This window comes from Pinus tabuliformis, chromosome 4_2, assembly GCF_031772625.1.
Source record: "Pinus tabuliformis cultivar Carrire ecotype Pingquan chromosome 4_2, CPIR1, whole genome shotgun sequence".
NCBI classification, from domain to species: Eukaryota; Viridiplantae; Streptophyta; class Pinopsida; order Pinales; family Pinaceae; genus Pinus; species Pinus tabuliformis.
In genome coordinates, this window is record NC_142304.1 from 714,907,729 (window position 1) to 714,931,101 (window position 23,373).

General features: G+C 38.9%; 1 protein-coding gene across 3 annotated transcripts in view; it reads right to left on the reverse strand.

The window, feature by feature from the left end:
• LOC149171520 (small nuclear ribonucleoprotein SmD1a-like) overlaps window positions 1–17,764 on the reverse strand; it is a 41,874-nt gene extending 24,110 nt beyond the window's left edge. Inside the window, exons 1-2 of one of the 3 annotated variants that reach the window (XM_089424105.1) lie at window positions 17,551–17,764; window positions 17,253–17,329 (exon numbers count right to left, since the gene is read on the reverse strand). In XM_089424105.1, the coding sequence (XP_089280231.1) occupies window positions 17,253–17,267 (15 nt within the window). In that variant the 5' untranslated portion in view covers window positions 17,268–17,329; window positions 17,551–17,764. Of the gene's footprint in view, window positions 1–17,252; window positions 17,448–17,550 lie in introns of all 3 variants that reach the window. The other 2 variants (XM_089424103.1, XM_089424104.1) reach the window with 2 other exon arrangements.
• Between the last annotated feature and the right edge of the window lie 5,609 nt (window positions 17,765–23,373).

The following is a 23,373-nucleotide window of genomic DNA, read 5'->3' on the forward strand; positions in this document are numbered from 1 at the left end:
GGGTATGTCATAGCACTTAAAAGGCTTGTTTGGGGATTGTCAAGAGGGTTTAGGGTTGCAGCACGTGCCCTAGCCAGGGTTGTCACAAACAGCGGGAGCAAACACCATTACAACAGTGTTTAGGGAGGAATGTTGTGTCAGGCCAGGGTAACTCCAGAATGAGCAGAAGAAAAACTGATGTCTAATTTCATTAGAGAACTATTGATTATATACAAGAAGGAGACGGAACAGTTCATCTTCTTGATGACTGTTCACGTTCCAGTTCACCCATCCGTTGAGGATTAGGTGTCAACATTCCCCCCCTTAATCTGAAGGGATGTTGGTGAGTCCAAGCATCGTTCTGAATCTTTCAAGCTTTTCTCTTCCAAGTGCTTTGGTGAAGATGTCTGCAATTTGCTCGTTTGTGGAACAATGACGGAGATGGATTGTTTTGGCCTCAACATGATGTCGGATCAGATGATATTTAGTATTGATGTGCTTAGTACGATCATGGAACTTTGGGTTCTTGGCCAACTTTATTGCAGAGGTGTTATCAATCATGAGTGGAGTTGATTGTATTTGTTTTACCTGCAAATCTTCAAGAATTTTCCTGAGCCACACAATTTCTTTCGTTGCTTCAGCTGCTGCCACGTATTCTGCTTCTGTTGTGGAATCTGCTGGTACTGATTGTTTGCGTGATCTCCAGGAGACAGCTCCTGATCCAAGACTCATAGCATATCCTGAAGTAGATACCCCAGTTTCTTTGTCTCCATCGAAGTCTGAATCAGAGTATCCAATCAAGTTGAAGTCGTCCACCTGTGTATACTTGATTCCAAGGTCTTGAGTTCCCTTCAAGTACCTTAGAACTCTTTTTGCAGCAGACCAATGTCCCTCACAAGGCTTTTGCATAAACCTGGAGAGGATTCCAACAGCAAATGAAATGTCTGGTCTGGTAGTAGTGAGGTAGATGAGACTTCCTACAAGCTGTCTATACTTTGTTGCATCCTCAAATTCCTTTCCTTCAATAGATGTGAGCTTCAAGTTTTGTTCCATTGGAGTAGAAAGAGGATTGCACTCTGTCATGCCAAATCTGTTTAACAAATATCCAATGTATTTCTTTTGAGAAAGAAATATGGATTTTGGATGTTGGGTTACTTCAATGCCAAGATAGTAATGAACATAGCCCAAATCAGTCATTTCAAAACTTTTTCCTAATTCTTTCTTTATGGATGCAATATAGCTTTCATTGTTCCCTGTCATTAAAAGATCATCTACATATACCACAAGATATACAACTGTTTTGCCAACTTTCTTGACAAATAAAGTTGCATCATCAAGATCAAAATGTTTGAAGTTGAGTTTCAGAAGATGCTCAGTTAGTTTTTCATACCAGGCTCGTGGTGCTTGTTTGAGGCCATACAAGGACTTCACAAGTTTGCATACTTTGTGTTCATGTCCTTTCACAGCAAATCCTTCAGGCTGGGACATAAAAACATTCTCTTTTAGATCTCCATTCAAGAATGCAGTTTTTACATCCATTTGATGGACTTTCCAACCGTTCTGAGCAGCTAGTGCAAAGAGTGTCCGGATGGTGGCCCATTTTGTTGTGGGGGCAAAAGTTTCCTCATAATCGACCCCTTCCTTCTGTGCAAAACCTTTTGCCACAAGCCTAGCTTTGTGCTTGTCAAGTGAGCCATCAGCTTTGTACTTGTTCTTGTAGACCCACTTGCAGCCAATTGGTTTGGTTCCAAATGGAGGATCAACCAGCTTCCAAGTGCCATTCTTTATGAGGGCATCATACTCCTTCTGCATCGCTTCTTTCCATTCATCATGAGAAGCAGCTTCTTTGAAGGAAGTTGGTTCAAAATCTGTAGACAAGTTCAATTCACAATCATAAGTAACATCCATATCAACAGGTGAATTAGAGTTATCTACATCACCTCCATCTTGTCGGTTTGTATTTTTGGTTCCTGTTTTTCCAATTTCATCAGGATGAACACTTTCAAGTGTCTTTGTCAGCCACTTTGGGGACCTTTCTGAGATGGTCCAGGCTGCTCTGTTGATTGAGTTGGCACTGAATCAAGATTAAGTCTCCCAATTCTATCAATTACATCACTTAAAGCATCATCCGTTGTTGGAGTGTCATGCAGGGGAGATTGTTCTTCAGAAGAAGAAGATTCCACATGTTGATCTAGTATAGGAATCCCCCCTTCAAGATGTGGAATCTGATTATCAAACTCTTGAAATGATTTCGGTTTTGTGAATCTATCCAAGCGATCAAGTTGCCGCTCAACAACACTGTCAGATTTGGATGATTCAAGAAAAATGACATCTCTAGATACAACAAACTTTTTATTTACTTCATCATAGAGACGGTATGCTTTAGAGGTGTTTGAGTACCCCAGGAAGATACACTTACGACTTCTAGCACCAAGTTTGTTTCTATGTACCTTTGGTATTAAAGCATAACAGGTGGAACCAAAAATCCTGAGATGTTTTACCGAAGGAACATGTCCATACCACAATTCATAAGGAGTCTTGTTTCTTATAGCACTAGATGGACATCTATTCTTTATATATGCAGCACATAGAACAGCATCAGCCCAAAACATTATCTTTACATTTTTGAAGAAAAGCATGGATCGTACCATATTCAAGATTGTTCTGTTCATTCTTTCAGCTACACCATTCTGTTGAGGATTATAAGGCACAGTTGTTTGATGTTTAATCCCATGTTGGCGAAGATAGTGTTCAAATTCATTTGATGTATATTCTTTTCCATTATCAGTGCGAATAGACCCAATATGAGATTGTGCATCATTTTCAATCCATTTATGAAAATTCTTGAATGTTTGAAAAGCATCAGATTTGTTCTTCAATAAATAAACCCAACACATTCTGGTGTAATCATCAATAAATGTCATGATATATTTATTTCCATTTGCAGAAGGAACAGGCATTGGACCGCATAAATCTGAATGAATGAGTTCAAGCTTCCTATGTGCTCTTGAATGTGAATCATGAAAAGACTGTTTGCTATGCTTTCCTAGAATGCAAGCATCACATTGCTTATGTTTTCTAGGAATTGTAGGCAAACCAGCAACACCATTTTTCTTTAATAAGCGGAGACTGTCATAGTTTAAATGTCCAAATCTAGCATGCCATAATAAACTTGATGGAAGTGTACCTTCTTCATGATGAGAAATATATGAGAAATGTTGTGCATGAGCAGAAGTTCCTTGCAATTTAAGAAGTCTTTCTTCTTCTATACCCCTCATGACAAGTGAGTGGTCAGATGCCTTTCTTACCTCAAGCTTGCCATCAAACATATGAATGGAGTGACCTTGCTGGCGGATGTGGACCAGGGACAGCAAGTTTCTCTTGAGCTGTGGGAGATATAGAACATGGTCCAGAAGAAAGTCTGGCAGACCAGGCAGTTTAAGCCTGATTGTGCCAAGCCCTAATGGCTTGATTTTTGACTGATCTGCAAAGTATACTGCTCCATCAACATTGTCAGTGAAATCTTCAAAAAAATCTTTCCTATGAGTCATATGACAGGTTGCTCCTGAATCAAGCAACCAGTCATTTTTCGAAGAAGCAAGTGAAGCATTAAACAAATCTTCATTTACTCCAATGTTACATTGTGCTTCAATATAGTGAGCGGATTCAGGTGCCTTACCTTTGTCTGTGTCATCAGTTTTACCTTTCTGCTGATTTCTTCTCTGCTCAATTTTTGTCCCATGGTAGCTTGCATGTAGAAGCATCATGTGATCCATTTCGTTTGCAGCGAATGCAATGCAGATCTGCCTTTTCTGCTTGAGAATGTCTGCCCCCCCTGCCTCTGAAGTATCTTCCTCTTCCTCTTCGTCCACCTCTTCCTCTTGTAGAATCTTGAGCAGGATGCTTTTCTTTATGAGCAAGGCAAACAGTCTCTTCAGAAGATTCAGGGACTGTTTTCTTTCCAAAGGCTTTCTCTCTTTCAGCAAACTTTTTCACAAGAGACTCAAAGGTTATGTCTTTAAGATTTCCATTTGCTTGTAAAGACTCAAGATAATTGGAGTAGGTAGGATAGAGTGCTTTGAGAAAGGCAATAAGAGAGATATCCAGCTCAACCTTAGTGGATTTAATATCATGCATTATAGACTTTATTTCAGATGCAAGAGCAAGGGGATCATTATTTTTCAGTTCAAGAGTGAAGAGTTTAATCATGAGCTGAACAACTTCAAGTGCAGAATGTGAATCATAGAGTTCTTTCAGCTTTTGTAAAGCTTCAAAGGCAGTGGAATAGGATGAAATATGACGACTTACTTCTTCATTTACAGATGCTGCAATCAATGCATAGGCTTTGCTGTTCTTGTTTTCCCAAATGACAAGTTCTTTATCTGATGTAGGCTGCACAGGGTCTTTGTCTTCTTCTCCGACACACACTCCTTTCCACAACTCATTGTAGATGAGGGTGTGTTTTACCATCCGAGACCATTCAGAATAGTTCTCCTTGCCAGTAAGAACTATCCCGACCATAGAAATGATTGAATGCATTCTGTAAAAATTCTTCTGCTGAAAAAAAAATCCTTATGCCACAGCCTTATGCACTTTATTTTCTTCTAAGGTTTAATAGAAGCATCAGTATTTCTTATATCTCTGCAATACTACTATGTTTTTGAAAAAAAAAAACGCTCAAGAGATCACTTCAATATATCTCTTCAATACATATCAATATATCACTGCAATACTATTTTGAAAGCAGCGCAGTATTTGAGAGTTCAATTACAGAGGGTGTACAAAAAATTAGTGCCAATTTCGGCTCGATATGTATGCTCGTTAAAATCCAGAGATAAAGAAAATGATGAATTCGTGCAGGATTCGATACCAAACGAAGTGCTCCGATACACTTTCAAACGATGATACCACACGATGATTCAAAACACGCCAAGCAGAAATCAGAACACAATGGTTAAATATTCAAGCAAGCCTGGTAATCCTTTGGCTAAGGCTAAAGCCTATCTTGAGGATGTGCTTTCCCACAAGCAAGCAATACCTTTCCGTCACTTTTGTGGCGGGGTAGGACGTACCGCCCAAGCAAAGTCTCGGCATTCAAATGGCCAGGCCAGGGCCGCTGGCCACAATGTAGTCCGTCCAGCAGCTTAAAAGTCGCGAAGAGCCGATTCCGCTAAGCCTTCGATTTGAACAGATGAAGCAGAAATTCCGGCACAGCATCGACTTCTCAGGGCGAGTACTACATGCACGACCAGGGATCCCAATTCGTTCCGCAGAACTACGTGGAGAACACCTTCCAAGATTGCTCTGCAACGATATAAGGCAGCATTTTATTGTATCGGATCTGTCAATTGGCTGTATTTGTTCGCACAGGATTTTGGCTTACAGCTAAGGGACAGGATCAGTTTGATATTCAAATTGAAGGAGAGAATTCTTTTGAAGCTTTAAAACAACAGATTGGAGAGTTGGTTTTGGCTATCCGCTTCAAAGACAAGAAGGTCGTGGCTCGTATAACGATAGATGCATGTTACCTGTCTCAATGGAGATGAATGTTCTTGGGCAGAACATTCACAGTAATATTCAACAATATGGAGTACAACGGAAGCACGTTGGAGGTCCACGGAACTGATGGGTTTGATCAGACACAGCGCAAGTATGTTGTAGTTGGAGGAACGGGCAAATTCAGAGTTGTTACCACTGAGTCCCTCTCTGGCCCGGACAGAGCGTATTCAATATCAAAAAAAAACGCACATTCAACAGCGCATAACTATGGACAGTGCGCAGTCTCAGGACAGAGGCGCTCAGGACAGAGGGCGCAGTCTCAGGACAGAGGCACGCAGTCTCAGGACAGAGGGCGCAGTCTCAGGACAGAGGGCGACTATTTTTAGAACCTGGGACCTGTGCTCTGATACCATGTCAGGCCAGGGTAACTCCAGAATGAGCGGAAGAAAAACTGATGTCTAATTTCATTAGAGAACTATTGATTATATACAAGAAGGAGACGGAACAGTTCATCTTCTTGATGACTGTTCACGTTCCAGTTCACCCATCTGTTGAGGATTAGGTGTCAACATGTTGGGTCAAAGGAGTTGACCAGTTTGGATCGTGATCATTGTAGCTTGTTGATGCCGTGTGGAGGGTCTTCCAAGGAGGTGAAGAGTCTTCCTAGGAGCAGAATTGACAATGATTGGATTGAGTGCCATTGATCTTATTGGAGGGCACTGTGTTGGCTACCCAAAGTAGCCCTAGAGCAACATACAAGAAGGACGTTGTTTGGTGCGTGATTGGGTGAAGCTTGTAGCTTAATGAGTAGCTCTTTGATGGACGAAAGAGGCTACTAGAAGGTAGTTTGAAGCTCGGGAATTAGGCCTACCCAGAGAGCAGATTTATGAGCCCATGTACTTGCAGCAGAAGTGACATGCAGCATTGTTAGGTGGCAGCCCTCCCAGAGTCTCGATGTGTAGTGGCCTTCATGGAGTAAGACACTACTAGTGAGCAGTACAGAAGTGAAGGACTCGCAAGACAAGATACGACATAGAAGTTGCAGCGATGTTTGTCATTAAATCTTGTATTCCATAGACTATTGTATTATTCAGATTTGGTGATTGTACATTATTGTACAAGATTTGGTGATTGTACATTATTGTACAATTTTGTTAAAAAATTGTCTATATTATGTGCATGTGTGATACTATGGTTTATATTCCGCTGTGCAAAGTAGTATCGTTGAAATTCTTGGTTTGGTAGCGTCAGAGATTTTATGATTCTATCCTAGACCCAAGGTCATGGAAATTCAACACTCGACTTCAAGAAGCTATGTGGAAGTGTTGATGGGCCTGAATTGGCAAATCCTTCCGAATATAGACAACTTGTGGGGGCCCTGATGTTCTTGGTAAAGTCCCGTCCTGACATATGCTTCGTTATGAACATGTTGAGTCAATTTATGGTCCATCCTCATCACATACATTGGATTGCTGCTGAGAATCTCTTGAGATATCTCTGGGGCATAATCTATTATGGATTGAGATACACTGTCAAGAATTTGAGGTTGCATGGATATACAGATGTTGACTAGGCTGGTAGTGTGGTAGATCATAAGAACACGTCAAGTTGTTGCTTCTCATTAGGATCTGCTTCAATTTCTTGGATGAGCGGGAAGCAAAAATCAGTTGCACTAAGCACCGTCAAAGCCAAATACATTGCACTAGTATGGCCTGTTGTGAAGCCATTTGGTTGAGAAAGCTCTTCAGTGAGCTATTTGAGCACGTGTTGGATACCACCGTGATCTTCTGCGACAACCAAAGTGGGATTCACCTTTCAAAGAATCTCGTGTTCTGCGACCGCTCCAAGTACATTGATATCAGGTACCACTTTATCCGGTATATGGTACAACGGGGAGCAATAAGGTTCCAACACATCAGCGCTAATGAGCAGGTCGCAGATATCCTGTTAAAATTGGCAACTAGGGCCAAACTCCACCTTGGACAACTCATATGATGGAGATAATATTTTTATTAGAGTCCTCTTTCCGAAAGGTGTAGGATTGATCTAAAGATCGTCTCATTCTGACAAGCATAAATGGAATTATGAATTTATTTCTTCTATGGACAAATTGTCAAGGTCGGCCAAAAGTCTAATGTAGGCTCATGAAGCCCAACAAATGTGTCTCTTCACCCTCAACATTGTGTATAAATAGAAGAGGCACTTTCCTCATTTGGTCACTCATCATCATCACACATCTTTCTCTCTCTACATTTGATTGGGTCATACAAAATTACAAGTAGCCTGTGCCTCTCCACATGTGTGAAGGTTTGACTGGGATTTCTGTTCTCTACGTTGACCGAGTTGCAGCTAGCTTTGACCAATGTTGACAGGGAGTGTTTGACTTCAATGACTGCGATTTTTGTGGGAGAATTTTTGTTTGGGCAAGCCGCATATTTTGGCACAAAAACCGAGATTTTCTAGGCAGTTTGACCAACATTGACTACAACCCTTTGACCGCAAAAGTTGACTATGTGTTGACCAAGTTTGACTAGATTTTTCAAGACTATTTTGGGTTGATTTGGACTATATTTGGAGGCCGAGTTGACTAGGTTTGACCGAGATGATTTGGAGGAGATTTACTATTGGTTTGACCAACGTTGACTTTCTGGTCAGCGCATCCTGTTGACTGCAGTTTGACTAGACTGTTTTACAATGATCAGGCAAGTAAATTTTGTATATTGTACTCTCTCTTTGTTGAATTTTTGAAGAATAATAAGAAGATTTGATCAAAGGGTTTTCCCCACATTGGGGTTTTTCCCTGGCATTCGCCAAATATTGTGTCCTCTTGTCTTGGCTTGTCTTCTACTTATTATTTATGTTCTATCTGCATTTACTATCATGTTAATGTGATTGTTAATTTGGAAATTGATATTGGGCTAATAAGAAAAATTGAAGTAAATTGCTCTTAAGCACAAAACATACCATTGTTATCTAAAATTAACATGGGATCAGAGTTGAGGTGAAGACAAAGCCCAAACAAGAGTGAGAAGAGCAATCACTAAGATTTGTTGATCAAGGACAAGATTCAATGGCCTCATCATCTTAACTTCAAATCTGATAACAAGCTCAATGATAATTCTGATTATCATGCACGGAAGATGTCTCTTGACTTGACTTTGGAAGAGCATGATGTTATGGACTATGTGCAGGGAAAGATTATTGAACCTCCTTCAAATGCACCGATTGCCGCTAAGACAAAGTACAAGAAAGGTGAAATCAAAGCTAAGAAGATCCAGATCATCAGGGATTCTATTCATAGGCATTTAGTTGCTTACATCTCCGATTTGGGCACATGATGTATGACAAGTTGGTTAGCATGTTCAAAGCTAGCAATGGAAACCAAATCCTCTTTCTCAAGAACAAGTTGAAGGACATAAAGAAGGGAAGAGGAGAAGATATCCAATCCTACTTCATGAGGATTACCAAAATCAAAAATGATCTTCTATCAATTAAAGAAGTTATTGCTGACAGGGAGCTCACTCTCATTGCCCTTGGAGGTCTCCCTCATGAATGGGATGTGTTCAACACTATTATCCTCAACAATGACCGGATTCCAGGTTTTGATGAATTGTTGACTAGATGTACTCAAGAAGAAACAAGGATGATAGAGAGAGACATGCCTTCAAATAGGAATGATCCTATTGCATTCTCCGCTCATGCTAAAAAGAAGAACAATGCAGGTTCAAAGAAGCAATGTCAAGGAAGACCGAGATTCAAAGATGGAAGAAAGGGTAGATGCTTCATTTGTAACAGGTTTGGCCACTATGCTAGGGAGTGTCCTAATAGAAGGGATACACCTCGGGATGATGACAACAACAACCGCAACAATTTCAAGGGCAACAACAATCAAAGGAATGGCAGGTTCAACAACAAAGGAAAAAGGAATGCTCCCACTACTCAACATGGAAATGGTCGACCTCCCAAAAGATCAAGAAACTCTAGGTATGATGAATCTAATGTTGTAGATAACAAGCAAAAATAATTTTATCTTATATCTGCCCTCTCTACTGCCTCTCCTCCGGATACCTTGGGAAATTGGTTGATTGATAGTGGTGCCTCAAGGCACTTCACTGGGTATAAGGAAGCTCTTTCAAATCTGATAGAAAAGGATACAAATTTGGAAATCATTCTTGGAGACAATGCCACCTATCCTGTGAAAGGAGTTGGGAATGTTACTCTTCAATTGAATCAAGGTAACACCATTCATTTACAAGAAGTACTATATGTACCCGATCTAAAGAAGAACCTAGTATCTATCTCGGCAATGGAAGACAAAGGATTCAAGGTGGCATTCATTGATGGAAAGGTACGTGTTTGGAAAAGAAATTTCAAAGAAGCATTTACTCTTGGATTCAGGGTTGACAACCTATATCAAGTTGGAGGAAGTCCATTGGGAGTTATGTCTTGCGACACATCTCTTCAATCTGAATTATGGCACCAGAGGTTTGCTCATCTACATTATAAGGCTCTAGCCGATGCAAGGAAGATGGTGACAGGTATGCCCAAATTTAAAGTAGAACTTGAAGGTGTTTGTCAAGGATTTGTCGAAGGAAAACATACAAGGGGACCATTCCCCTCAAGTGATAGCAAGACTACCGATATTTTGCAATTCGTTCATTTTGATCTATCTAGTATGTTGCCCATGACATCTTTGGGAGGATATTTATATTAAGCTATCTTTGTGGTTGACTTCTCTCGCAAAACTTGGATTTATTTCTTGAAAAAGAAGGCCGAAGTGTTCACATGGTTCTGCTCTTTCAAAGCCTTGGTTGAAAATCAAACAAGGAAGAAGATCTAAATATTGAGGACCGATAATGGAACCGAATACGAATCAAAATATTTCAATAATTATTGCAGAGAAGTTGGCATTAAGAGGGATAATTCTACCGCATATACTCCTGAGCAAAATGGTGTTGTTGAAAGGAAGAATCATTATATTATAGAAGCCACTCGTGCCATGCTTCATGATCAAGGCTTTCCAAAGTTCCTATGGGGAGAAGTTATCAACATTATCGTGTATGTTCAAAATAGATGCCATCATCAAGCATTGGACTCCAAAACTCCTGAAGAGGTTTTCACCGGTAAGAAATCTGATGTTTCTCACTTTAGAATTTTTGGCAACCTCATGTATTTTCATGTGCCGAAAGAAAATAGAAGCAAATTGGATGCATCTGGGAAGAAAGGAACATTTGTGGGCTATAGTGAAACTTCAAAGGCATATAGAATCTATGTGCCTGGTCAAAGAGAAGTGGGAATAAGTCATGATGTCACTTTTGATGAAGATTCTACCCTTGGTAAGATTAAAAACCTTCATATTCCAAAGAAGGACAAAGAAACAGATACAGGAAAGCAAGGAGAACCGCAGGATGAGCCGATGCCCGATGCTGAAGGACCGATGGATCCCATTGATCCACCTCCTCATGAGCCCTCCCCTCAAAAAGGAGACCCTCGTGGCTCAGGGACACTCTCGAAGATGTCGAGGGACATATTGCACCTCGGGGGACATTTTGTGGCAGTAAAAAGTTGAATAGATACTAAGGGTAATTAGTTGCCATGAGCACCATTGTTCATTCTAAGCCTTGCACATTCGAAGAAGTTGTGAAGCACCAAGTTTGGAAGGATGATATGAACGAAGAGTATGAAAGGAAGAATCATTATATTATAGAAGTCACTCGTGCCATGCTTCATGATCAAGGCTTTCCAAAGTTCCTATGGGGAGAAGTTATCAACATTATCGTGTATGTTCAAAATCGATGCCATCATCAAGCATTGGACTCCAAAACTCCTGAAGAGGTTTTCACCAGTAAGAAATCTGATGTTTCTCACTTTAGAATTTTTGGCAACCTCGTGTATTTTCATATGCCGAAAGAAAATAGAAGCAAATTGGATGCATCTGGGAAGAAAGGAACATTTGTGGGCTATAGTGAAACTTCAAAGGCATATAGAATCTATGTGCCTGGTCAAAGAGAAGTGGAAATAAGTCATGATGTCACTTTTGATGAAGATTCTACCCTTGGTAAGATTAAAAACCTTCCTATTCCAAAGAAGGACAAAGAAACAGATACAGGAAAGCAGGGAGAACCGCAGGATGAGCCGATGCCCGATGCTGAAGGACCGATGGATCCCATTGATCCACCTCCTCATGAGCCCTCCCCTCAAAAAGGAGACCCTCATGGCTCAGGGACACTCTCGAAGATGTCGAGGGACATATTGCACCTTGGGGGACATTTTGTGGAAGTAAGAAGTTGAATAGATACTAAGGGTAATTAGTTGCCATGAGCACCATTGTTCATTCTAAGCCTTGCACATTCGAAGAAGTTGTGAAGCACCAAGTTTGGAAGGATGCTATGAACGAAGAGTATGAGTCGATTATGAAGAATGATGTCTAGGATGTGGTCCCTAGACCCAAGAACAAATTTGTTGTCACCTCGAAATGGCTCTACAAGATCAAGCATGGAGCTGATGGAAGTGCTGAAAAGTTCAAGGCCACGTTTGTTGTTCGAGGCTTCTCTCAAAAGGAAGTTGTGGACTATGATGAGATATTTGCACTAGTTGCCCGATATACCACCATTCGTTTCATCATTACCCTTGCTGCCTCACAAGGATGGATTTTACATCAAATGGATGTCAAGATTGCCTTCTTCCATGGCTCACTTAAGGAGGAAGTCTATGTTGAACAACCCAAGGGGTTCGAAGTTCAAAATCGGGAGACACATGTATGCAAGTTGAAGAAAGCCCTCTATGGGTTGAAGTAAGCTCCCTGGGCTTGGTATGAGAGGATCAACAGTTATCTAATGAAGCTGGGTTTTACAAGAAGTAAAGTTGATCTGAACCTTAAATTTAAGGTTGAAAATGATTGACCTCTCATCTTGGTACTTTATGTGGACGATCTCTTTCTGACAGGTGCAGACCCTCTTATTTATCAATGCAAGAGGGAGTTTGCTTCCGAATTCGAGATGAAGGACCTTGGATTGATGCACTACTTCCTAGGCTTTAAGGTCTGGCAAAAGTCAAGTGAGATTTTCCTTTATCAAGGAAAATATATTGTGAAGCTACTTGAAAGATTTGGGATGGTGGATTGTAAGTCCATGACTACTCCAATGGAACTTAACTTCAAGAAGTTATGCGGAAGTGTTGTTGGGCCCAATTTGGGAAATCCTTCTAAGTATTGTCAACCCGTGGGGGCCCTGATGTTCTTGGTGAACTCCCATCCGGACATATGCTTTGCAGTGAATACATTGAGTCAATTTATGGTCGATCCTCATCACATACATTGGATTGCTGCCAAGAATCTCTTGAGATATCTTCGGGGCACAATCACCTATGGACTGAGATACACTGCAGGGAATTTGAGGCTCCATGGTTATTCTGATGTTGACTGGGCTGGCAATGTGGTGGATCGTAAGAGCACATCGGGATGTTGCTTCTCACTAGGTTCTACTTAAATATCCTGGATGAGCAGGAAGCAGAAATCCATTGCTTTGAGCACCACCGACACCAAATATATTGCTGCTAGTATGGCCTCCTGTGAAGTTGTTTGGTTGAGGAAGCTCTTTAGTGAGTTGTTTGGGCATGTGTTGGATACCACCATGATCTACTGCGACAACCAAAGTGGGATTCATCTTTCTGAGAATCTCGTGTTTCATGACCGCTCCAAGCATATTGATATCAGGTACCACTTTATCCGGGATATGGTACAACGAGGAGCAATAAGGCTCCATCACATTGGGCCTCCTGAACAGGTCGCAGATATTCTTACAAAGCCCTTGGGGAAGGTCAAATTGTTAACCTTCTGTGAACGACTTGGAGTCATGGAGAGACCCTCTTATGAGGGTCTCATTTGAGTTGCATATTGAGCTCTGGGAGCTTCGGGGGGCTTAGGGGTGCTTCTTGGAGCTATGACCGACCATAAGGTGAGTGGTTCACCTTCCCCAAGGGGTGTGTTGTGTACAGGGTGAGTGGTTCACCTTCCCCTTTGATACCCCATGATGGTTGATATATGCATAGCATGAATGGTTCACCTTCTCCTATGGCATATGAGCAAGATGAGTGGTTAAACTTCTCCTGACAATACATCCTACCCATGCAGTCGGGGACTCATGAGAAGTACCTCTCATCTGACCAATGAGTAGGGAAATGAGGATAGGGACCATAATACTATCGATGGACGCATCGTGTACTACTGTACTCCCTATGCTAGGATGTTTGATATTGACTTTAGGTCAGTGGAGAGTGGTATGATACACTCTCGATCATTTCTTCTTTATTATTTCTTCATGGTTCAATAGAGAAGGGACGACAAGGATGGTACAAATTGACAGATGGTTTGGCAGGTGGAGTTCTCCCTAGTTGAGAGGGACTGATAAATTGGCAACTAGGGCCAAACTCCACCTTGAACAACTCATATGATGGAGATGATATTTTTATTGGATTCCTCTTTCCGAGAGGCGTAGGATTGATCTAAAGATCATCTCATTCTGACAAGTATAAATGGAACTATGAATTTATTTATTCTATGGACAAATTGTCAAGGTCAGCCAGAAGTCTAATGTAGGCTCATGAAGCCCAACAGATGTGTCTCTTCACCCTCAACGTTATGTATAAATAGAAGAGGCACTTTCCTCATTTGGTCACTCATCATCACACATCTTTCTCTCTCTACATTTGATTAGGTCGTACAAAATTACAGGCAGCATGTTCCTCTCCACATGTGCAAAGGTTTGACTGGGATTTTTGGTCTCTACGTTGACCAAGTTGCAGTTAGCTTTGACCAGCGTTGACCGGGCAGTGTTTGACTTCATTTCACTGCGATTTTTGTGGGAGAATTTTTGTTTGGGTAGGTCACATATTCTGGCATAGAAACTGAGATTTTCTAGGCAGTTTAACCAGCGTTGACTACAGCACTTTGCCGCAGAAGTTGACTGTGTTGTGACCAAGCTTGACCAGATTTTTCAGGATTGTTTTGGGCTGATTTGGACTATCTTTGGAGGCCAAGTTGACTGGGTTTGACCGCGCTAATTTGGAGGAGATTTATTGCTGGTTTGACCAACGTTGACCTTCTAGTTAGAACATCCTGTTGACTACAGTTTGACTGTACTGTTTTACAGTGATTGGGCAAGTAAATTTTGTATATTGTTACTCTCTCTCTGTTGAACTTTTGAAGAATAAGATTTGATCAAAGGGTTTTTCCCTGGCATCTGCCAAATATGTGTCCTCTTGTCTTGGCTTGTCTTTTGCTTATTATTTATGTTCTATCTGCATTTACTATCATGTTAATGTGATGGCTAATCTAGAAATTGATATTGGGCTAATAAGAAAAATTGAAGTAAATTGCTCTTAAGCATAGAACATACCATTGTTATCTAAAATTAACATATCCTCATGAAGCCTTTGGGGAAAGTCAAATTCTTAGCCTTCCGATAGAGACTTGGAGTCGTGGAAAGACCCTCCCATGAAGGTCCCGCTTGAGTTGGACACTGAGCTCTGGGAGCTCCTAGGGGCTTGGCGTACTTCTTGGAGCTATGGATGACCATAGGATGAGTGGTTCACCTTCCCCTATGTGGTGCACTATGTATAGGGTGAGCAATTCACCTTCCCCTCTGATACCCCATGGTGACATGTGTGTAGGGTGAGTGGTTCACCTTCCCCTCCGATTGACATATGCATAGGATGAGTGGTTCACCTTCTCCTACGGCATATGAGCAGGATGAGTAGTTCACCTTCTCCTATTGCCCCAACATACATCCTATCCATGTAGTACGAGACTCATGGGAAGTACCTCTCATCTGGCCAATGAGTTGGGAAACGTGGATAGGGACCATAGCACTATCGATGGACGCATTGTGTATTGCCATGCTTCCTATGTCTAGGATGTGCATGGTGTTCAACAACTTCATCTGGGATCATCTGAGGTTCTACCTCTAGACTGACTTTTGTCAGTGGAGAGTGGTAAGGTCTTGTAACTCACTCTCGATCAATTCTTCTTCATTATTACTTCATGGTTCAGCACAGAAGAGATGAGATGACAGAGATGATACATGACGACAAGATGGCATGATGATCGATGACGACAGATGGATTGGCAGGTGGAATTCTCTCTAGTTGAGAGGGAGTGTTAAAATTGGCAACTAGGGCTAAATTCCACCTTGGAACAACTCATTTGATGGAGATGATGATTGCATTGAATTCCTCTTTTCGAGAGGACCAAAATTGATATAAAGATCATCTCATTTGGACACGCAGGCTGCAGAAGTGTGATTTTGAATTTATGCCCACACATGTTCAAATTGTTCAGTTTGGCATCATCATCATGTAGCCTCAAGAAGCCCAATGAATGTGTCTCTTCACCCACAAAGAATTGTATAAATACAAGAGACCTCACACCTCATTTGGCATCATCATCACTCACACATTCTTCTCTCTCTTCATCTGATTGGTTCATACAGCTATTGGGCAACTTCTCTCTTTCACATGTGTGGCAAGAAGGACGAGTTTTCTGGGTAGAATAGCAGACCAAAATTTTAGAGTTCTGTAACAGGTTTGACCAGCATTGACCGAGGGCTGGTTGACCAAGTTTGACTGCATTTTTGGGGTCAAAAGTTTGATCTTTTTAGGCCGCATTTCTGGGCACAGAAATCAGGGAATTCTGGACTGTTTGACCAGTGTTGACTTCAGGGTTGAGTGCAGTTTGACCACAGAAAAGTTACAACAGTTTTCTCTTCCCTTTGACCGAGTTTAACCAAGCTATTTTGGGCTGACTTTGACCTCCTGATCAGGCTGAGCTTGACTGAGCAAGACCAAATTGCTTTGAAGTTGATTTACTGTTGTTTTTACAGCATTGACTTTCTGGTTAGGGATGAAGTTTGACTACAGAAATTGTTTTGGTTTTGAATTGGGCAAGTCAATTTGACTTTTGTACACACTCTCTCTGCTGAACTTTTGATATAATAATAAGAAGAATTGATCAAAGGGTTTTCCCGGAGCATCTGCCAAATCTGGTGTCCTCTCTTGTCTTGGCGTGTCTTCTGCATTTTGTATTTTGTTTCATGTTCTATCTGTCTTTACTGTCAATATGATTATTGTGATTGCTATTGGAAATTGGAAACTGTTATTGGACTACTAAGTAACATACCATTGTTAACTAAAATTAACAATTTCCAATCTGGAAACTAGCTTTGGGGTGCAAGTCCCCGTGTTAATGAGAAAGGTGCAGACACTTTCGGTTCCATGCCTTGCAAGCCATCTTTGGCATATGGTTGTTATCTGTGTGACATTACATGCTATTGCAAACAGTCTTTGGAATGTTGTTGTCATCTGTGTGATTTTACAGGCTATTGCAAGCTGTCTTTGACATGTGGTTGTCATCTATGTGAGATTACAGGACATCAGGTTATAATGGCATGTCCCTATGTCGGGATTTCCTCCTCTTCTTCTTCCGATGGGTTTTTAGCAAAGCATCTCCTCAATGTGCATAAGAAGCCCAAACTCTGGTACCGTCAGCATAGGCCACTACAATGCTAGGAAGATTTATATGTCCAGCTAAAGAGAATCTTGATCACCTTGTTTCGGTTCATCTTCTAGGTTTAATACGTTTTCTGTTCTTGAAATCTCTGCCACAACAATACTTCCCCGTATCGCCAAACCCTAAACCCTCAATCTAGCAAACTCGGATTCATTCAGGGGTAGCAAAAATCCATATTTTATCTGAAGAAACAAAGGGTTAAGTATAGAACCTGTAATGGTTCCATGGACTACAGTTCCGTTCTTGAGCTCGATGGAGACTGTCTCATTATTCAGCTTCATCAAAAATCTGTCAGACGTGCACAAAAGGGCTTAAGTTTATAGCACCATCTTCCTAAAGGTCCTTGTTGTGGGGCAAAATCCCACAGAAATACTCAAATTTCACTGGAACTTAGTCTTCTAACAATCTGCAGGAGACAACCCTCGGTAGCATGCAAAACCTCAAATATACAGCGGGTATGTAAAACCCATAAACTTTAAAATGAAATACAAGACGCCATGAAACAATACCTGACGAGCTTCATGCTTGCAGAGCGTTGAGAAAATGCAGCGGTAGCAGATGTTCTGTAACAAAATGCAGCTTCCGATTCAAACTTCTGGGTTGAGCCTCTTACACTCTAAATAACTTCATATTAAAATGAAAATTTGAAAAACAAGCTTTCGGATTAAATAGAAGGGGGTTTCACGTAAACGAAGCGTAAGTCCAAGCGGTTAACGAGCTTGTTTTATTGATTCAATTATGAAATACAAAATAAGATTTTAATTTTAAAAAGTAGATAGCAATACATTATAATAATAATTTAATTTAATTTAATTTTAAAGTTAAATTGATGTTTCATTTTAAAGTTAAAGTTAATTTCGACATAAATTGGTGTATGAAATTTAAATCTGTTTTTGGAGTCATTTCACTGCTAGAATTTGCAGAGGTATAGTTAGAATTTTAGGATTATAGTTTAGGTGGTTGAGTGTTCAGTTGTTCTCCTTTCTATTAGGTTTAATTTCAAAAGATATGTTGGGCCTAATGTGATAAGGTCATAAGAGTAAGCATCGTCACCTATAGGATGTATTGGTTCTTGCTAAGTCATAAATTATTGATATATCTCGTTTGTCAATAGTTGGATACACTCTTGGTGTTATAGTGGCAACTAAAAGATTTGATCATGGGCCTCACCCAAATTATGGCCTCATCTAGATTGCAGTTGGATATACTCTTGGTATTATAGTGGCAACCAAAAGATTTGATCATGGGCCTCACGGAGATTGCTCCAACATTCACTATGGCTCAAAAAAAATAAAAATAAAAATTGAGAGAGGTATACATACTCTACCCCTTTTGATTTGAACTTGTGATCTTTTGCAAAAAGTGAGTTAATGATGTAAAGTTCTCTCTTCTATTTAATTTTTTAAAGCTAGATACAAGTGTTTTAAGATGCTATAGTCTAACTAAGAGACGAAGTGGTTTTTTTTACAGGAAAACCAATTATACAATTTCAAGCAAGATTGTGAGTTTTTGTTGTTTAAAATACATTTTTGAATGCATGAATGGATTCGGCGAAAACCCCTTCTACAAATTAACTTAAACTCGAAGTTTTTTAAAATATCTGTCACATTTTGGTTAAAAGTAATCGAAAAAAAAAGTGTCATATTCATCAACTAGCTAGACTATGCTTTTAAAAAAGGGTCAAAACATTTTATTGCAAAAATTTATGGCCAAGGTTCTCATTAATTAGTAGAATTATAACTTTCTTTGAAATTTTTCAATAAGAAAAGAGTTGAATTTGTCTACCTATTAATTTATTCCATGTATTAATTGTGAAGAGTAGGAGAAGCATGAAGGGTTTTTTTGGAATACAGTATAGTGCTATATGTTTTATTGATATATAAGCTACACAAAGTAGGAAGGGGAGTTAATTGGGTCTAGCCTACGTGGTTGAGAGGAATGTCTGTTATTCTCACCCAAGTTCAATTCCCTCAAGTAACATGTTGAGTTCTTAACAATTATATCATTGTAATGAGTTTGAACCTTATGGTTGATTGACCTTGTGCCCAAGAGATTATGGGATTTATCTTGGGTGCCCTCCTCGAAATGAGGGGAAGTATTTGAGGGTGTTCCCCAAGTGTCTAACCTAGAAAAAAATTACAAAATTAAATAAAATAAAATAGGGAGGGGGACGCCTAGTAAGCAATGAGAATGATCAAAGTACAACAAGTCAATATTCTTGTTAAAGAAGAGAACAAGCTACATAAAGAAGGGAGGGGAAGGTCAAGCAAGTGAGGATAATGATTACCTCGAAAGGGGAGGGAAAGGTTAAACAAGCAAGGAGAATGAATATGAAAAGAGGAGAGGGGAAGGTCAAACAAGCAAGGAGAATGAATATGAAAATAGGGGAGGGAAAGGTCAAGCAAATAAGGAGAATGATCACCTCACAACTAACTAATATTCTTGTTAAAGGAGCAAGCAAGCTACACAGACAAGGGAGGGGAAGGTCAAAAAAGCAAGGTTAATGATTAGCTCCAACAATCAAAATTCTCATTAAAAGAGAGAGCAAGCAACACAGAAGAGAGAGGGAGAGAGGCAGAGAGAGAGCAAGCAAGCAGGATGATCACCATGCAATGAATCAATGTGGAATCAATATTCTTGTGAAAGGAGGGAGAATACTACACAAATGATGGGAGGGACAACTTAGTGAGCAAAATGATGATTACTACATAGCAAATCAATATTCTTGGTAGAGGGTGGAGTCAGCCACACTAAGAAGAGAGGGTAAGGTCGAGCAAGCAAGCAATATGTTTACCCTACAACTTCAAGATACTCACCAAAGGAGCGAGCAAGCCATGCAAGAGGGGAAGGCCAAACAAGTAAGCAACAACCAATCAAGGCACTTGTTAAAAGATGTAACCAACCATGCAAATGAGCAAAGGGAAGGTCAAGCAAATAAGTGGAAAAATCATCCCATAAGCACTAAATATATACATGTTAAAGGACGGAATGAGTGACACAAATGTTAGAAGGGAAGGTGAAACAAGCAAGATGAGTTGATCACGTTGTAACCAATCAACATACTTGTTGGAGGAGGGAGATAGCCATGAAGAGGAAAGAGGGGAAGGTTGAACATGAGAGCAAAATTATCACCCTGATACCAATTAATATATTTGTTAAATGAGTGAGCAAGCCACAAAAAAGAGGGAGAGGCCCATGTCACAAATGTTATCAAATGTATTATTATAATAAACGTACATAAACACATGTTATAAACATTGACTAGGGACAACCTAATTTTAAATATTAAATTAGTTTGTTTATACGTAGGGCCCTAATAACGTGAAAGTGTTTATAAATAACGTTATAATATCAAATAATAGATATTAAATAATTTAACGTGAATTTTAGTAAATTAACCATTAGTTATACATGGTTTAGGATAATATGTGCTTTGGCTGATTTGTACATAAACACAATAATATCATTAGATAGTGATAATATTATAATATTATTATCTCCATAGGCTATTATATGCGTTTAAGTATGGAATCGTCTATCAACTTTTAGTACGCGTTATCCTTCCTGATGTATACTCTATTATGCCCGCCTCTCACACGTATTATGCATTAGGTTTTTGTTTGACCATCTATTTTGGTAAAAAAATGTTAAATAATTTTCAATTTTACAAAGTAAAATTTTAACAATTACTTTCTTATTTATTGCAATATTTTTAATCAGCATTTATTTGTTGTAAATATAAAAATCTTATTATTCCATACTTCTTACTTAATTCGTGATTGCACAATAATAAATAATAACTTATAACTTATAACTTAAAGGTTGAATGCTTATTATGCCTACCCCCCTCTAAGATTTTTGTATATTTTCGGTAGCTGTTAGATCGCATTTATTAGGATATCTCTCCTCCTAAATATAAAGGAAACTTGTGGGCTAGGAAACGTGTGCCCATTGTAATTTATTGAACTTCGTCGTCGCTTTTCTTGGAGTACATGTCCTCAGAACTTGTGCGCATTAATGCTTATTAGACTCTATGACCAGATGTTCAGAATCAGTGCGATAAATCTTTACCTTTTGGGCGATCTCATATTACACTTGGTTAGGATATGTGAGTTCTTACTGTAGAAACAAGGTGGGGGCTCGTACAATATAAATTATATTAGTGATGGAGTACATCTGTCATTTTATAGTGGAAGTTGTACATTAAATTGTGCAGTATTAATTAATAGTGAAGCACATCTCGCATCATTACATAATAAGACGTGAAAGAATTGAACCAGTAGTATTTTAGATAAATGAACTTAAATATGGTTTAAAAATAATAAATTTTAATTTATATGTTAAACTTTGGAAAAGTTTCATAAATTTTTGGACAACTTAGATTTAATGTCAACATCAATTTTTTTTAATACGTTATTACCCTGCTACTGCAGGGAATAATAAAATTTTATAGTGTTTTAAGCTTCTATCTCCAATATTTAATGGTGTTTAAACTATATATCTCAAAACATAACTATATAAGAACAATAATTCATAACTACTTTTTTCTAAAAATTAGCAATAACGTGTAAAATTATGATTTTATTATATGCGAGTCATTATGACATTTTTGGAAATCACTAACAAGTTAACAATGACGTGTATATTTTAAAATAAATTGTATTTGACAGCTAGAAATAGTCAAGACTTGTATATATACATCAATTCAATTCTAAACCCTGCTTGAAGCGATCAAAACGTGTATACATACATCAATTTTAAACCCTACTTGAAGCAATGAAAAACCATGGAGAGAACGTGTATACATACGTCAATTTTAAACCTTGCTTGAAGCAATGAAAAACCATGGAGAGATGTGAAGTCCATTTTGAAATTCCAACCCTCCTATTAATGAGTTATTTAAAGTGAATAACTTTGCAGAAACGTCAATTTGGCGTTATGTTACATCATTAAAGGAGGGAGGTCAATAAATGCTATATATGAGAAGCTTGGCAAGGTACGATTTGATGGATGATGCACCCGTCACTACATCTCATCTTGATATGGAGAATGAATGGCCCTGATTCGATTTCAAGTTCGCTCATAACTTTTGCCAAAGGACAATTCTAGAGTTATATTTGTCCTCTCAAGTTTTAACTACCATTGATGAAATTAGTGTTGGGAAAAGTATGATATTCTTTTCCCTCAAAAAAGGTACGATTTGATGGATGATGCATATGCCAATCCGTCCAATCCAAGAGATCAACAACGAATGCCCTCGGATTTTATCCACATTAAACGATTACAACTTTATTACTTGGCTTAACTAGGCTACAATCAAAATATGAAAGATAATTAATAGTGAAGTACATCTGCCATCATTACATAATAAGAGGTGAAAGAATTGAACCAATAGTATTTTAGATAAATGAATTTAAATATAGTTTTAAAATAATAAATTTTATTTATAATGTTAAACTTTGGAAAAGTTTCATAAATTTTTGGACAACGTAGATTTAATGTCAACATCAATTTTTTTTTAATACGTTATTACCCTGCTACTGTAGGGAATAATAAGATTTTAATTTTAAAAAGTAGATAGCAATACATTATAATAATAATTTAATTTAATTTTAAAGTTAAATTGATGTTTCATTTTAAAGTTAAAGTTAATTTTGACATAAATTGGTGTATGAAATTTAAATCTATTTTTAGAGAGTCATTTCACTGCTAGAATTTGTAGAGGTGTAGTTAGAATTTTAGAATTGTAGTTTAGGTGGTCGAGTGTTTGGTTGTTCTCTTCTCTATCGGGTTTACTTTCAAAAGATATGTTGGGCCTAATGTGATAAGGTCATAAGAATAAGCATCGTCACCTATGGGATGTATTGGTTCTTGCTAAGTCATAAATTATTGAATAGTTGGATACACACTTGGTGTTATAGTGGCAACTACAAGATTTGATCATGGGCATCACCCAAATTATGGCCTCATCTAGATTGCAGTTGGATATATTCATGGTGTTATAGTGGCAACCAAAACATTTGATCATGGGCCTCACGGAGATTACTCCAACATTCACTATGGTTCAAAATAAAAAATAAAAAAATTGAGAGAGGTATACATACTATACCCCTTTTGATTTGAACTTGTGATCTTTTGCAAGAAGTGAGTTAATGACGTAAAGTTCTCTCTTCTATTTAATTTTTTAAAGCTAGATACAAGTGTTTTAAGATGTTATAGTCTAACTAAGAGATGAAGTGGTTTTTTTTACCGGAAACCAATTATACAATTTCAAGCAAGATTGTGATTTTTTGTTGTTTAAAATACATTTTTGAATGCATGAATGGATTCGG